This window comes from Cyanistes caeruleus, chromosome Z (assembly GCF_971803275.1).
Source record: "Cyanistes caeruleus chromosome Z, bCyaCae1.hap1.1, whole genome shotgun sequence".
NCBI lineage: Eukaryota > Metazoa > Chordata > Aves > Passeriformes > Paridae > Cyanistes > Cyanistes caeruleus.
This window is the reverse complement of record NC_141732.1, coordinates 59,909,084-59,925,520: the sequence shown is the minus strand read 5'-3', so window position 1 is coordinate 59,925,520 and position 16,437 is coordinate 59,909,084. Positions and strand designations below refer to the sequence as shown.

The 16,437-nt window shown below is 38.6% G+C and overlaps 1 protein-coding gene across 15 annotated transcripts in view; it reads left to right on the top strand.

The window, feature by feature from the left end:
• Nucleotides 1-16,437, top strand: part of MAST4 (microtubule associated serine/threonine kinase family member 4) — a 286,733-nt gene that overhangs the window by 144,823 nt on the left and 125,473 nt on the right. For 3 of the 15 annotated variants that reach the window (XM_086869404.1, XM_086869396.1, XM_086869395.1), the window contains exon 1: nucleotides 14,525-14,662. The exons of the other annotated variants lie outside the window; for them this stretch is intronic. In XM_086869404.1, the coding sequence (XP_086725530.1) occupies nucleotides 14,616-14,662 (47 nt within the window). In that variant the 5' untranslated portion in view covers nucleotides 14,525-14,615. Of the gene's footprint in view, nucleotides 1-14,524; nucleotides 14,663-16,437 lie in introns of those variants that run through there. 15 annotated transcript variants of the gene reach the window in all.

The following is a 16,437-nucleotide window of genomic DNA, read 5'->3' as shown; positions in this document are numbered from 1 at the left end:
TCTATCAGCTTCTCACAGAAGCCACCTTGCAGCTCCCGTGCTACTAAAACCTGGCCATGCTTAACCAATACAATGGGATTTTAAAATGACTTTAATAGTGCTTAATTAAAAGGGTTCATGCTGCTGAGGTTAGCAATAGCTGTGGTGTCAGGGATTGTGTGCATGGACTGTGTTGGCTGCTGTATTTGCATATTAAATAAATACTGACACGAAGATTGAATTTCAAAATGTGAAAAGTCCTATGTTTTGCATAGACGTCTAGAGGTCCTGAACAGTTCCAGGTAGGCACATCTCACACTGTCTTTTGGAGCTTCAGACCCAATGTCATGCCAAGGGCACAACTTTAAACAGGACAGGGAGAGCTATTTCAGGGGTGAGCAATCTTAGCACAGCTGCCATAAACTGAGATAAAGAGTTGTGGTTGACTGTGAAGTGATCTTTTCCATGCTGGGGGCACCCCCTGGCTATGTTGGCACAACTCTTTCCCTGAACACAGGCAGAATTGATGCAGGTTGCAACTAGCTTCACACAGTTTCTTCAGCATGCTAAATTGCCCAACAGCGCAAATGCTTTTCTTTCTGGCAGCAGGGTGGGGTGGCTTGGGGGCAGGATGAATAGATTGTCACTTCCTCCCAGGCTGACTTCAGCAGCAAAACTGATTTTATATAAGCTTAGCATGATTGTAAACCTGCATGGCTGTTCGTATCCCACTTTGCAAGTCCATTGGAAAACTAAATAGCAATATATTTTTGCATACTGCTACAGTGGGGGTGGGTTATTTATATTTTGGTATATTTTTATAGATTTGTGTATTTTCACCAAACACTTCCAACTTTAACTGTGGCTCACTTTGTTAGATCATGGTGCTAATAACAGCAAGGTTGTGGGTTTGATCTCTGTATGGGCCATTCACTTAAGAGTTGACTTGATAATCCTTGTGGGTCCCTTCCAGCTCAGACTATTCTGTGATTCTGTAATATCAAGGAAGATACTTGTGCTTAATGTTAATCTAGACTCAGAAATACAGATTTAATTTGATCAGAATTGCTGTTTGTAAAAGCAGACAGATCCTCTTATGAACCAGGGAATGCCTGATAGCATCTACACATACCTATCCATTAGACATTCATCATGTGTCTAGCTGAAGTAGGTCGCCACAGATGGTCTCTCAGTGTGTGTCAATCAGGTGAGTTTCCATTGCTGGATTTATATATGAGTGTCTTTATCATGATTTGTTTCCTAACATACTAGAGGAGTTCAGAAAAATTAGAGCTTTTTATAGACAGGACAAAACCACAAAGATTGTGGCAAAAAAATGACACTCAGCTTTGAGCAGGTACATTCTAGTTTAAAATGCCCTTCTCCTAAAAGAAAATTTATAACAGGCTGCTCTGAGGTGGAGAGAAGGCTTCAGGAACAGCAATACATGTGAAGAAGTGAGTAAGTAGAGGCAGTTTCTCCTTTTGTTAGAGCCTTAGTGCTTAAAGTATGTGCCCTAGGAGCAAAAGTCCTTACTTTTCCAGACTGAATCTGTTCTCTTTCTGTCTTCTTTTCTTTAATTTTTCAGGTTCTGTTTGGTTTGGAGATGTATCAATCTGATGTATTTATTTTTGCAGCATCTGTCCTTCTCCTTACAGTTCTGCAACTAATTTCTATAATTATGAAATATGGACTCAAGTTCTGTACCCACAGTTACATAATCTGCTTGCACAAATGTCAGAGTTGGTCACAGAATTTTTATAAAATTAATTCTTGCATTTCGGTGAAACAGTTGATACCCTTGGATAATACCAATATAAGATTGTGGCCGTCCAAGAACTCAAGAGAAGCAGTAGTTAAAACCACTGCTTAGCTGCTTGATTAATAAATAGTTTTAAAGAATGGTAAAAATAATCTTGTAATAAAGTTTTTTTTAATTAGTAAAAAGTATGGACTGTCTGTTACCCTTATGGAAAAATGGGAATGATTTGTACTGTGGGAAAAAAAAAAAAAAAAAAAAAGCAAAAAAAAGCTCTGAGGCCCGTGTCATGTAGGTGGACAGAACTGGAATTTGACTGACAGTTTCTGTGTGCACATAGACATTTACATAATAAAAAATTGGCTATGTTCATAGGTGACCTGTTACCTTAAATTTGGAGAGTGTAGTAGATTAATTATTGTAGCCAGGTAGTGAATTTCTCCGTTCTAGTATGGATGGATTGTGCTCCAGTAGATATTCTCCATAGCCTGTGTTTGATTCTCAAGTTGCATTTTCTTTCGTGTCATTACTAGCATTGTTTCTGTCCTCAACTTTCAAGGGTTTTCTGCTGCTGACAGTGAGGGGAATTTTTTCCCCCTAAATAACCTGCCTCTCTGGGGAACTGATACTCAGAAAATGAGGTGATTATGCTTTAAAGCTTAATTGTGTAACATTATGTTTATCTACTGTTCTGTGACTGCTGTGGTTTCTAAGTAATGTAGAGTGACCAGGTATCATGTTTCTCTGCAGTGTGCTGTGTGTGCTGTGCTCTGCTGGAATTTTGTTTCAGCTACTTAGTCAAGGAGGACAGGGTCAAGAATGAAAATTAATCTTAAGTAGTTCTTTATCATAATAGTGATCAAACTTAAGCCACAGGGAAAAAGCAAAATTAAATGAGCCTCAAGAGTCAAGCTGTGGTTCTGTAGGCATGCTGCAGAATTTCAGGATGGCAGAGTCATATGATTCTTGGTGGAAGCAAAGAAAATCAAATATCTGGGTGCCTTCAAGCTTTGCCTAAAGTAACATATGTTTGAGCAGTAGGGTAATTTAAATTTAAACTGATTTTAATTTAGTTTAAAATTTAAATTAGTTTATTTTTGTACATGTAAAAAATTATTCTATAATGCATGAGGTTCAACCTGGTTTGAGAGCCAGATCTCATGGCTAATGGGTTACTGGTGGTGTGAAAGCAAGTGCCAAGGTATGGGAACTGACACTGCTCAAATAAGACAGTTTTAGGCTTCAGGCGTTAGCTTGAGCCTGAGTGAAACTAAGTCACACAAGGTTCCTAATCTGGCATGAGGAATCCAAACAGTTGGAAAACCACCTTTGCAGGTGTTGTTTGGATCCTTGTTGTTTACTTGAAAGAAACAGTTAAGGGGTGGTGTTCCCAACTGTCCAGTGACGATGATGTGCTAAATTATCAATGAGAGTTTTGCCTTTTGGACCTTCTCGGACATGTCTATAAAAGAAAATCAGGAATAATAAAACTTGCTCTCTTGTGCAGCCCAGAAGAGAGTCTATGTCATTACTTTAGTCGGTCCTAATATGGTGTGACACCAAGGTGCTAAAATATCTGAATCTCTACAAAGAAATAGCAGTAAAGTCTCATCAGTCTTACCAGTTCACTGCGAAAACTTTTAATAGTAAACCTGACAGAATGAAGCTTGGGGATGGGGGATGGAATGGAGGCCTGGCAAATTGGCAATCCTAATGTTCTTGATTGTCCCATGTGACAGTCTCTGCCTCTTAATAGCCTCTTCTGCTTACGGTCTTTTTCACTGAGCTGCTCACTCTGTGTTTGGGTTCTGCCCTTATATGCTGCTTTACCTGTTGAGCCAGCAGTTGGTGGTGTTCACGGTGTTCTATGTATATTGAAGCAGCAAAGCTTAGGGCGAGAGTGTACAGAAAATGCATAGGGGAATTTAACGGCTGGAAATGTGAGGTGCTGAGACATGAGTATTGATGTCTGAGCATCAGGGTGGGGTCTAGAGGTAACTTAGTATGTGAGTGCAATAGCTGTGTGATTAAAGTGTGTCTGGCAGTGGCAAATGTGATCAATGTATATAAGCATTTTAAAATCAGTATTGGCTGTGTCTTCTTGTTTGTTTTGTGAACAGAAGTTGCATCCTCAATGAGTAGAATTGTCTTTGATTTTGTTCCAGTAAAGTTTCAAAATTGTATCACATACACAAAAAGAACAAATGACCATATAACCTGTTTTATTCTGCTGCCTGAGAAATTACTTACGCATTGAGAAAACTGGCAGAAGAACATAATGTGGGTAATCACTAGTAGTCAGCACAACCGAATTTCTAATAGTAAACCTTGAAAACCTGACATAATGAGGCAGTTTCTTGTTCACTTTTTTTTTCCCAGTGTCATTAATTTCAGGAAGTTCAGTTTTCTTCAGTTAAGTAATGTCTGAAATTTGTTAAAAAGAATTGTTAGTCACAAAAGGAATTGCAATGTCCTGATGAATTGCATGATCTAGGCTGCTGTATGCTGTATTGATGAATTGATTTTTTTTTGGCACTGATGCTATGAAGTTTTGCATAATCTCTTCATCTACAGAGGGAGCTCCCTGAGGCTGTGCAATTCCTGGTGTGCACACACTTATTTAGCCTCTGTAGGACTGATGTCTTGGTGGGGTTCTGGGAGAAGTACGTGATACTTTGATGAACCTACGCTGTGTTTAAAGAATTGTAATGAGAGGTTGTTTTTTTTGTTGTTTCTTTTGTTTGGATTTTTGTTTGTTTGTTTTGTTTGTGCATTTTGATGTGGGTTAAAGGTGAGGTGTCAACTACAAGTATATGTTTGCTTTTACCTTAAGAAAAGAAGCACTCAGGTTTTTCTGGACAATATATTTTTTCTTCTGGTGCCAGTAGTATCACCTGTATTCTAAATACCTGCTCTTAGAAGAGGCAGTTGCTGAACATCAGGAATCTGCCTGCCTTGCATCTTCAGTTAAGCATTATGCCATTACAGATTTTCCCCTTGAAATTTTCAATATTGCCATTCCATTATGTATAGTCTGACTTTCTACAGATGTCATGAATAACACTCATGAAATCCCAGTGAATCACTTCTGTTTTGTCTTATAGGAGGAGGAAGGATTTTTTCCCCTCATTCTTTCCTGTGAAAGACTATAGACTTGGACATTTTTTATCACTGTCAGTACTCTAAATCTGTACTGTTGCTTATCATTAGGAACATTAGTGTATTTGTTACCTGCAGTTGTGTGTCCATAGACAGACTTCAAAGTTCTAAAGCAAACAGATGACAGCATGGCAGCAGGGTCTCTGTTGACTGTAGCTGGGAGTGTACCTGCTCAATAGTTAGGTTGTACCGGCTATGTCTTTAATATTTTGTGAACATATGGCGTAATGTTTGTAGCTCTGGCCATTCTTGCCCCTACCACCACCTCTATCCCTGTCTAAAACTTCGGGATCCTGTTAAATTTCCTTCCATCCTACTATCTGCTCTCTCCCTTCCCGCTGGGAGTTATGGGTCATGCTAACTGTCTTGCAAAGTTTTGTTGGCTGATTGCAGTCTTCTGCATGCTCTGTTTTGCTGGAGGCTCTCCACTTGTCTTTTCAGCCTTTGTGTAAAGCCAAGTGCCTTCCTTGCAGGTGTGTTCTCTGGGATGGAGCTGGGGAGAGCTGGGGCAGAGGTCCTGACATAGGTTTAGGCTTGCAGAACTCACTTCCTGATTGTAGTTTCCATGTGGGGATAAGCATGCAAAGAACCTGGTTGCCAAATGCTTTGTGTATGGGAGGCCGGGTGATGGCTCTTGGGAGCATGTCACAGGGCAGGCAGCACATGCAGTTCTTGCAGAGGGGTTGATGGTTTACCAAAGGACTGGAGCTTGCAGAAACTGAGTAGGTTACTTTAGCCAAAAGCATGGGCAGCAGGAAGGTGGGTGGCTTCTATGGCAGTCTAAAAAGGAAAGTGGGGGTTGGATGGCAGCAGGACAGAGCTCTTCTTTTGTAGGTTTGGAGAAGGAAAATATTGTATTGACATGCTACCATTCTGTTCTGTTAGGGCTAGTCAACGAGCTCTGCCTCTGTGTGGTCTTTAATGAGTCTGTGCTCACTGAATCAAGGCAGCACCCAACCTGGCTTTAGCACACATTCCTTCCATCTACGTACTCTTCTCTCCCTCTTGTCTTTTCTCCCAAATATTGTAGGGTTTCCACTTCTCTGTGGCATTTTTTCCTAGCAAGCCAGTCAAGCTTAGACCTGTGAGGTTTAATGAGGTGTGTTGTAACAGATCTCACAGGCATGTGGAAAGGTCAGAAAGGGTGCTGGGGATAAGTGGATCCACATTATTGCCATGCTTGCCTGAAAAAGGTAGCAGATAACTGCCACAGGGAGCAAGTGAGTCTAAAAGGCTGACACAGGGAGTTTCTTACTTTATATGCATTGTGTGTAGCTGCCACTGTGCAAAAGGCAGTGTAATTGCATATAATCACATTTCCTCAAATCCCAGTGGCTTCACTCATGAATGTTTAGTGTGGTCATGCCCCTAAGCAGTGAAGGCAAGCATGGTATTGAGACAAACATGCTATTGCAGGTGCTTCTGACATGGCACTGAGCATGCTGCTGTAAACAAGCAAGTTCCTGCTGTTCTGTCCTGAACAGAGAAGCTCTGTTGTGCCTCTGTAAAAGTTGTACAGGGAACATGGGCATTGGGAATGCTTTTTTCCCCTCTGCTACGTGGTACTATTTCGCCATCAGGTGGCTGGACACATACTGCACTTAAACATAGTAAGTGATGGAAACAGGACTAAATCAGCCATGTTTACATTCATGTGTAGGCATGTCCTTGAGACCCAGCCTCAGCTGTTCCGTGATTCTTCTTAGTATCATTGAAATGCTGCTGAAAATGAGCTTTTACAGATCATTTTCATATTTTGTGAATGCTTGTCTCCTAGATTCTGCTAGGAGAAATGTAAAATGTTTTCATTTGCATTTAAAAATATGGCTGTTTCTATAGCTGTCAGAAGTACCAAGAATATACCCACATATATCTAAATCCAGAAAGCTTTTAGATTCTTGCTCTATAAATCAGAACTTTGCTGGCTTTTTTTTAAGTCAAATTTTACCAGTAAGCCATACCAGCAAATGTGTCTTGGTGGGGTGAAGGCATAGGGTGGGGATATTGTCACTTCCAAGAGCTTTTTGTTTTGCTGCTTATAGGGTAGAAACACTAAGCAGGAGATACACTGGACTGCTGTAATAAACTAATAAACCTGGTTGACTGGCTGTAGTCATTATTTTTCATTAGTGACTTAGGTGGTAGAATAGATGGTGTTTATGAAGTTTGCAGCAGACAACAAGCTGGGAAGAATGCAAGTATGTTGAAGAACAGTATGGGGTTTCAAAACCTTTCTGACAAACCAGAGAAAATACACCAAGTAAAACAGAACTTCCTGCATAAAATATGCAGGTATGCAAGACAGTTGAATAAGCATTAGTTTTCAGAAGTGATCTGTGAGGTTTAAGGGACCACAGTTGCTGTTGGAGGGTGGTGGAGATCTTATGCTAGGAAACTGATATTTTGAGCTGCAGAGCATGCAGCATTACTCTATCCCACACTTATACAACAATACAAGGACTTACAAGGCCTTGTAGTGGAGTGCTGTGTATTGAGGTGGATCAGCTGGAAAGAGATGGCAACTCTCAGTTGCTTTGAAAATTTTACATGGTATATGGAGAAATATTGACTGCTCTGGGGTTTTTTATTTTAGGGAAGGCTGAGGGATGTTCATGAAAGTCTTCCAGTGTGTGGAACATCTGCCCTGAGTAAGAAGTGAAAGTGTTTCTGTGTTATTGGGGTGTAAAGCAAGATGTAGTGTGTTTAAATTGGATCAAGGGGGATTAATCTCAGACATGGTTAAAGCAGTGTCTAAACAATGTAGCAGAGTACACTGGGAGTGCCGTGGGAGTGTTGTGAAATCGCTATCAGTTTTTAAGAACAAATGAGAGAAAAATCTGACAGGGGCAATAGGAATATTAGACATATAATGGACCTCTCCTGGGGAAGGAAAATATGACTGCTTGACTTTCCTAGCTCTCTTTATAAATAATCATTATGTCTGAGGGATTATTGCTCAAACTTTCTGCTGAAACTTGATTCCATATATTAAGTATCTTCTTTGATGGAAGAAAATACCATCTCATAATGGACAATGTAATTAATTTGTACTTGTCTGTAACGACAGAATTCCCAGTGGAAATGTGTATAGGGCTTTATGTAAGATGGAAAAAAAAAAGACACAAGCTTCAAATTTCTTGAGGATTTTTTGTTTTGTTTTTGTATTTGGGTTGGTGGGGGTTTTTTTGTTGTTCGTTTTGTTTTGTTTTTTCTTTTTGTGAAAGACTGATGGCTCTCTTTCAGCTGCTCACCTCTATTTGGAGCACTTGCCTACCCGTTTTCCTAATGACAAAGAGAACCAGAAGGTGAATTAAAAAAAAAAAACAAAAAAAAATACATGAGGTAGCCTTACAGAATTCTTGGGAAGCCTCTTTGGCAGGCATATGTGTATTTGTGTGCACAATAGGGTTTTAACAAGGAATAAGTTATTAACCAGCCAAAAAAGAGCTTGGTAACTCTGTAGGTATATATTAGTTGTTGATAGATGGGTGTAAGGTTTTGGGAGAATCCAGCTGCAAGCTGGACTATAGAATCATGAAATTTCCTGCTTGTGCTTTAACTTTTTGAAGGAGAAATTCAGATACCATCATGATCCTAAAAAACTGTTCAATAGATGGTTTTTATGTCTCCGAGGTTTTTTTATGTTTTCATTCTTTTGAGGAAAAAATACATACAGGAAAGTTAAATGGCATCAATTAGCACAGAAATATGCCTTAAATGAAGCCCAGATAAACAAATGCTCATTAATAGCCTGAGCTTGGGTTATCCTAGCGTAACAAGGGTCTTGACTTTAAAAAGAACAACTGTTTAAACCTTGTATAATGTAGAACTCTTCAAAAAGTAGATATATTTTTGCCTCTAATTTTTAATGCCTTTTTTTTTTCATGAAAGGCGGTGCAGATTGAGGTCATAATTATTATTAACATGTAATTTCTCAAGCTTTTTACAGTTTTAGTAGTAACTTAAAGTCTGTTGGCAAAAGACTTTATTGGTTCAGCTATTTTTATTTTTATTGCTCTCTAATTTTTTGTTCTATTTTTTTTATTCTTACAGTATAAGAGTGAAATATGGTAGGAGACTCTCCAAATTTGAAGTAGCTGCTCTGGTAACTTTCCATTAAAAAAAATTTGGCAAAGGGTGCACTGTGCCATTGTATTGATTTTCTGTGGGATGTTATTTTTGAGCTTGCACAGGCAGGTGTGGAAATGATGCTGCCTGATCAAAGGAGATGGGACACTGGTTGGTGGAATATGAGGAAGGCTGCCTTAACAGATGGCTAGCACCTCTAACACCTCTTGCTGGTGTCATCTATAATAACAGTTCAGATGATATATAGACAAAGAATAGAGAACTTTTTCTCTCATTCTTTGGCCACGTACCTTGATTATTTTTATGTGTCTTCTGAAATCTCAGAGTGGCAGAGCCAGTCGGTATGAGTCCTGCTTCATCTAAAATGCATCTGTTCTACTCACAAGGAGGCTGTCTTGGCTGTAGGGAAAGTTCAAGAACTACCTGTTGAAACTCAGTGTAGAAGAATGGAAATGAGTGAGGTTGCAGAAAGATTTTGCCAGATCTTGGCTGGTGATGTTTATTGTCTGCAATGCTTTAGGATCAGTGATTTTAGTTAAGATGCTCAATGTGACAGTCAGTTGCTGGGTTAACTTACAAAAGTTCAGTTATTTCTAATGTTTAATTAACTCTGCTAATAAACACATTCTTTTGATCCATTCCATTTTTAAGTAATACAGACAATACCATAGAGCTATCAGCAGAATATACAACTGGTTTATAAAAAGTTATTAAAATATATTTGAGTTTAATAGTGTGCTTTCTATATAGTATATTTTAACACAAGTCCCTTGCAGAATTGTTAGAACTTTAAATAGACACTGGCATGTTTAGCAAGACCACCTGGTCTTTTACTGTGCACTCCAGTGACACATTAATAAAATGTGTTACTGTAAATTGCTTACTGGTTTCAGATTTATGGATATGCATGTAAATGCCAGTAGATCCATGATGTTAGCAGGACTTAGGGCTGGAAGGGGCTGTCTAGTATGTCTTTCTGTTGTGGCATACCAAAGTCATGCCTGTACCCTGGGAGATCATAGTGCTCTGTGCTGGCATGTATTGAAAACAGATAACTATATGCAGGTTCTGCCAAAATCTACCCACTGTGGTAGTGGTGACAAGGAATTTATTTCTGCATGCCATGCTGAGCCCACTGTGTGATCTGAGCTTTTGGGTGTGGGTGAATGCAGACACCTTCTGTCATTTGCATCCACATCCTCCCATCCCCAGGGAAACCAACAGGACAGCCAACCTCCTCCTGCTCCTTGTGTAAGCTGACCAAGATGAAATAGTCCTTGCAATTTCAAATTGGGCAATTATTGTGAGTTTGAGCATGTGAGCAAGACATTCCAGACAGAGATCTAAGGAAAAAGATTGCTTTCACCATCTGGTATTGCTTTTTATTATATTTTTTACTATTTTTATTAATTTTTTTTTTAATATTACCTGTGACCTATCTCAAATACTAATGGGAAAAGTAGGAAGTAGCCAACCCTGAATAAACTGGCCATTTAGGTCAATATTAAGAATACTTTTTGGTGCTTTCTGGCAGAGGGCTAAAGCATGAAGTTTGCTTTGTACACATTGTGTTGGTCAGTCTGTTGACTTCAGGCACAGGTAACAAATGGGAAGATTCATATTTCAGACTTTCTTTGTGCCTAGTTGTAATATGCCCAGACATATTATTTTATACATATTATACAGTTGAAACACTGTAAAAAGAGATTGTGCTGTGTTTTGCATCTCACTGATGCTAACAGGCAGTGTTGAGCTCAACTGCTTCTGCATCATTCCTGCTAGAACTTCTTTATAAACTATGGTGCTAGCAGTGAAGCAGCTGTGCTTATGCACAAATGTGTGAATTGGTGTGCTAAACAGACTAGATGACAGAAATTCCGAAGAAAATAATCTGTTGTTTAAGGACTATGACAGAAAGATGTCATTGTTCTTTGAGAGTTGATTACTAGCTCTAGAATGCCTTTGGAAAGCATTAGCCAAGAGTGCATGCAGAACCAAAGGATGCATTGACTTGTTAATTGTATTAGTGTAATTGTTGTTTAATGTTACAGAATAATGAAAGCCAGTGGCTTTCATTGTTAATGGTATTATTGTGTTACCATTATCTAAGAGGAAAAAGCAAGAGCAGTCAACATCTGCAGAAGAGAGGGGCTTTGAAAGCATACAGCATTAATAACTGTGCTATGGAAGTATCATCTTTCTGGTTTGTGTTTCAAGGAGATAAACATTTCTCTGTGCTTTTCTGGTTTTGCTTGGTTTTAAACAGGTGTCTGAGATTACTAAACCAGAGAGACCTTAGTAAAGATGTAAATGGATAATTTGAGCCATGTTTTCCTACATCTTACTTTTAAAATCTGCTCTTGAACTAGCTAAGAGGAGACCAGGGTTTGTATTTGCAAAGGAATACAATACTTAGAGCCCTTCAGTGCTGTGAGTGACTTTTTATTTGGATTTCTTTCCAGATAAGAAATTTTCTTTACAGAAGTTGTGTCAATATAGGCAACATTTGCAGGTTAATCTGCATTTAGCTTTTATAGTAACAGCAAGCCTTCTTGCTAACTTTTGCTTCCTTCCTCTACTCTGTGTTGGAGAGAAAAATCTAAACAGTGCAGAATTAAGAGCAAACAGATGTTTTGATCAAACTCAAAGTCAGCTTTCACTTGCAAGGCTTCATCTAATTAAATTGCTGCAGTTTTTTTGTCTCCAGATGCATGAAGCAGATCTTTTGTATTCCTACAAAAACTGTAAGACTACAAGAGTGAGAAAAATTTGATATCATACTCTGTATTCATCTCTCTTTTTTTAAATCATAATTTTCTAAACTTCTGTCTGGATCAGGCAACATGTATTAAAGAAGAATTTTCCAAGTCAAGCTATAGCTCAATCTCAGTTTTGAATAATTTACCATTAATGTAATGTGAGGTACTTGCATGAGTCAGCACCGGAAGGATTTATCATGGTCATGTAACAACCCTTCGATGCAACTGTGTATGTTTAAGTGCCTGTACCCACTTGCCAGTCCCACTCAGTTTCCTTTTAGACAAGACAAGCTGCTAGTATTGTCTTCCTGCAGGTAAAATGCACTAAATGATCAACTGTTGTGTTTCATGAAGTAGTGTTTGGTTACAGACTATTCATTTGCATGTGGAGGGAAAAACAAACAAAATGAGTGCTTTTGTTATGGACTTCCTTATGGAAGTAGTGTGTAAAATTTTTATTGCAGTTTTGATGGAAGCATACCTTCACCTCCAGAGCTAGTCCTTTTGCTAGTTTGTTTATAGAAATAGTTCTGGTGCCATCCTGAATCACTGGAGTTGGCTGTCCTCTTTGAGGTGTTAATGCTGTCTTTGTGTACTCTTTGTGCCTTCAACAAAAAGTTAAGTTTTATAGAACAACAAATAGTACTTAGGTGCTACATGTGCAGGTGCTTACATAGCTAGCAGAATGAAGCACCAAACTGAAAGTTGGTATCCACAGAGTTCAGCCCCTCTGAACATCCTTTAAGGCTTAACTAAAACTGTGCATGTCTGGTGTGTATACAGTCACAGTTTACCTGTCAAAATTTTCTTACTCCATCAGAAACAGAACTTTTCAGCAACTGTAGAAGTATTATGTACAAAAGATACTTTTATCAATGGATTTTTAAGGGAACAGATCTTGGTTTGAGAGGTGTTGAGCAGTAGGAGTAGGGAGCTGCCTGTTCCTGGCAGCTGGGACCTGTGGCTGTAGTACCCCATACTCTGCTGCTCTCTTGTTGAATTTTTGTTCTTAAGTAATTGTCTCCAAACTCAATAGTGAAAACACTTGTAGGCATGGCAGCTTCACCAGATAATTTCAGTGTCAGAGTTGTTTGACTGTTAGACAGTTGATTCTTGTACTGTATTTTTGAAGTTTGAGAACATCCTTGAAAACTGATGTTTTACTTGTGTTCTGAGTAAAATTTCAAAACCCTGTCTGAAAGTGCCGTTAAGAGTTGGGCACCTAACTGGTCTTTGTGCCCTTGCAAATGTGTGCACTCACCCATTGTGGTTAGTGAGCTGTATTTTAACTCCATCTGTTTAGTTCTTTTGTGAGTAGGACAATTTGGAATTTCCTTACAGAGATTGCTTACAGGATGCGTGCTGGGACCTCAAGTTAACACTCAGAATCCAGGTGTCTGTTATGTTTTAAAAATTCAAATGTGTAGTTCTGTGTATCCTTCAGGTTTGTTTTCAGTGTCTTCAAATGAAGGCTCCAGATAATATATAACATAAATTTAAAATACCTTCCAGTAGAAATATATAGGTGATGTAAGAGATGTAATTGAGCATTTAATTATTCTTTTTTACTGTGTGGTTGAAAAAACAATCAAGTACACCAAATCCAGTTCAGCAGTTTCCATAACTAGAAGATTTCTCTCTGTGTCTGAAACCTAGTACCCGTGAACTCACTAATGTCTTCCATAATTAAGCCAAGGACCCAAAAAGAAGCCTCTCCTGGTCCTGTCTTTTGACTAATCTGTAGAAGTTGTCCATCCACAGAACAGGTCCAAACTCCAGCAAAAATAATATTATGTGGTTGACTTTATTCTATTGTGTACAGGAAAAGTAGGAGGGTGAGATAAAATATTCTAGCACTAAAATTACTAAAAATAAGTACTTGTACTTTTTTTTTCCTGGTCTTTTTTAGAGCATTAAAAAAATATTACTCATGGAACAATTCACAGTATATATTTATTAAAATTGTAATTTCAAAATAAGAGACAGTGCCTAAAAAAGAAATACAATTAAGTTATAACTAAGATCCCATATAGCAGCACTATCTTAAACTGTTTATTATATGAAATGTTGTGTAGTGGTTTGCTTTCAAGTGATGCTACCTTTAATACTGTAATCAACAGACTTTTTTGACATTTGAGAGGTTTGGCTCTCACCCTCAATATAAACTGCAGATGATTTCCCTTTAAAATTTAGGTGCAGATGTAACAGAACCAAATGATGACTTCTGCTTTTGTGTTAACCTTTGTGTTACAGGAATACATTTGTTTTAAAAAGCCTTGGCAATTAATTTTCTCTATTAAAGGAGAAGAACCTGCTTTTGATTCAGCACTTCACTGTTCTATCACTGCAGAAACTGTCTGTTTACCACAGAAAGGGATAATGTGACTTAAAGAAGATGGCTCAATCCTATTTGGCAGGATCCGAGGGGGTGGTGAATGTTGGACATTTGCCAAGAGAAACTGTGTTAAGCACAGCGTCTGTTTAGCGCGGTGGGCTGGCGTAGTGAGGGGGACCACTGCATCCTCCGAGGTGCAACGTGTGTGTGTGTGTGTGTGTGTGTGTGTGTGCATGCGTGTGTCGGCGCAGTGGCTGCTGCTGCGGAATTCCGGGGATGAATTACTTGATGTGCACAACTGAAGGTGCCGTTCGCTCCACAAAAGCGGTGCGCTGCCACTAACCTGAGAGAGGCAGCCTGCGGCTCTTCGTGACAGCTCGAGGTGGAAGGACCTCAACCTGCGGTCCTCCCCCCGCCCCCAAGAGATCCTTAGTCCATTCCTTTATAGTGGTTCATTTGGCTCTCTGTCATCGCCAGAATGCTGCCTGTGAATGTGTGTCATGATTACAATAGAGTGTGGTAACACATAACAGCAATGAAAGCCCAGCGGGAAAGGCTACAAATTCCAGGGCTGACCTTGGAGTAAGTATTGTCTGTCTTTAATATTTTAATGGTTTCTGCATGATGCCGGCTTTTGTGCAGTCAGGAGCTTTTAACATACGTTTGTGATGACAGGCTGGGAGCACTGCAGCTCCAGGTTGAAGGAACACGTTTTCAGTGCATTGCAGTTGGTTTCAGCAAATGTGTGAGCCTGGAGCCAGGATATTGCAGTGTGTTTGGAAAGAAAGCATTTCTGCATATTTAAAGTTACTGAATCTCAGTGCATGAAGCATCCTGTCAGCTTGTAGGAGAAGAATCTGTCAGTAGGCCATGGTATCTTTCTCTTCAGCTCTCTGTTGTTGTTTATCCCAGCACTGCCTTTTAGAAAGGCCTCTTTCTGTGCTGAATAATAGAGAGCACTGTGAGAAATTAAAGCATTATAAAAAACCGGTTTGTAAAAATTCATCAGGAACAAGACGTATTTTACATACGTAACTGCACTAATGACCTGTATTGACATTCTGGAGGATTCCTGATAGTTTCTGCAGTAAGTATGTTTACCTAATTTAGCAGTGTGTTTACTTATACTTGCTTAAAACTGATTAACTAATCTGTGTGCTTTCAGCTATTTAGAGAGTAGCTAAATGAAAACGTGTGATTTTAATGTATAGTGATAGTAAATGTAGTCTTTTATTCATAAATGCCAGCATATGTTTACCCCAGATATATTAGTCAATGCCTATATTAATTTCTGTGTATACATACATACATACCTCTAGTATACACTGACATGTCAGGCATGTACGTATGCATGTTTCAGCCACCATGAGAACTTGCTAATTTTATCTAGGTAAATAGATATGGTTACGTCAGATCCTTTAGTATTCCCTGGGACTGCCCCATTCTTGCTGGATTAAAAAAAAAAAAAACAACAAAACCCTGAATTCTGCAGATGCCTGCGGTAAAGTTATTTAGCTAAGAAAGATTATTATCTCTGGCATCTGCCATGTGTTAAAGAGAGGGCTATAGGTAAGTGTGCAGCGTAGCAAATAATTTATTCTAATAATCACATGAAGGTGACAGAGCACTTTATTCCAATGAACAAATGTAGATGTCATACCGAACAGACCAGACCAGTCATATCAGAACTACATTTGTGAAATGTCTCAAAAATTCTGCATTTCAATCAGGCATCTTCTGGTAAGAGCAGTGTGTGTTAGCTGTGGGCAGGCTAAGCTCTAGATGTTTTTCTGAAAAAAACAGCATTACTAATTTCTCAGGAGTTTTGGAGGAGGGGGTCTTATCAGAGATCTCATTAAAATGGTTGCCATGAATAATTGATAATTATACTTCTTTTGAGATGTGGCAATTTAAATATTTTTAAGTCAGTCTTCACCAAATTATGTAATCATCATGTGAGAATAACATCACTAGCTGCAAAGGACGAGAAAGGATTCATGTTTTTCAGCGTATGTGTGTGTTTTTATAATATGAAGTAATTGTTTACTTCCTCCTTTTTCAAAGTAACCTAACATAATTACACTTGCTGTTCCATATTTTCAAAATATTTAATACTGATAATATTAATAGTTATATTTCAAATTAAATATCAATCATTGTTTTTGCTAAAATGTTGTCTGGATATATTTACTTTTTCCATGTATTTGAATTATTTTTGTCATCACACTTGCTACTTTTTGAACTTGATTTACCTATAGAGAAAAGAAAATACCATATTTTGGTTACTGGCACATAATGATTTCCACAGAGTCATTCTCTCATGATTTCCCAGAGTTGAGTCAATGCAGACTTAAATC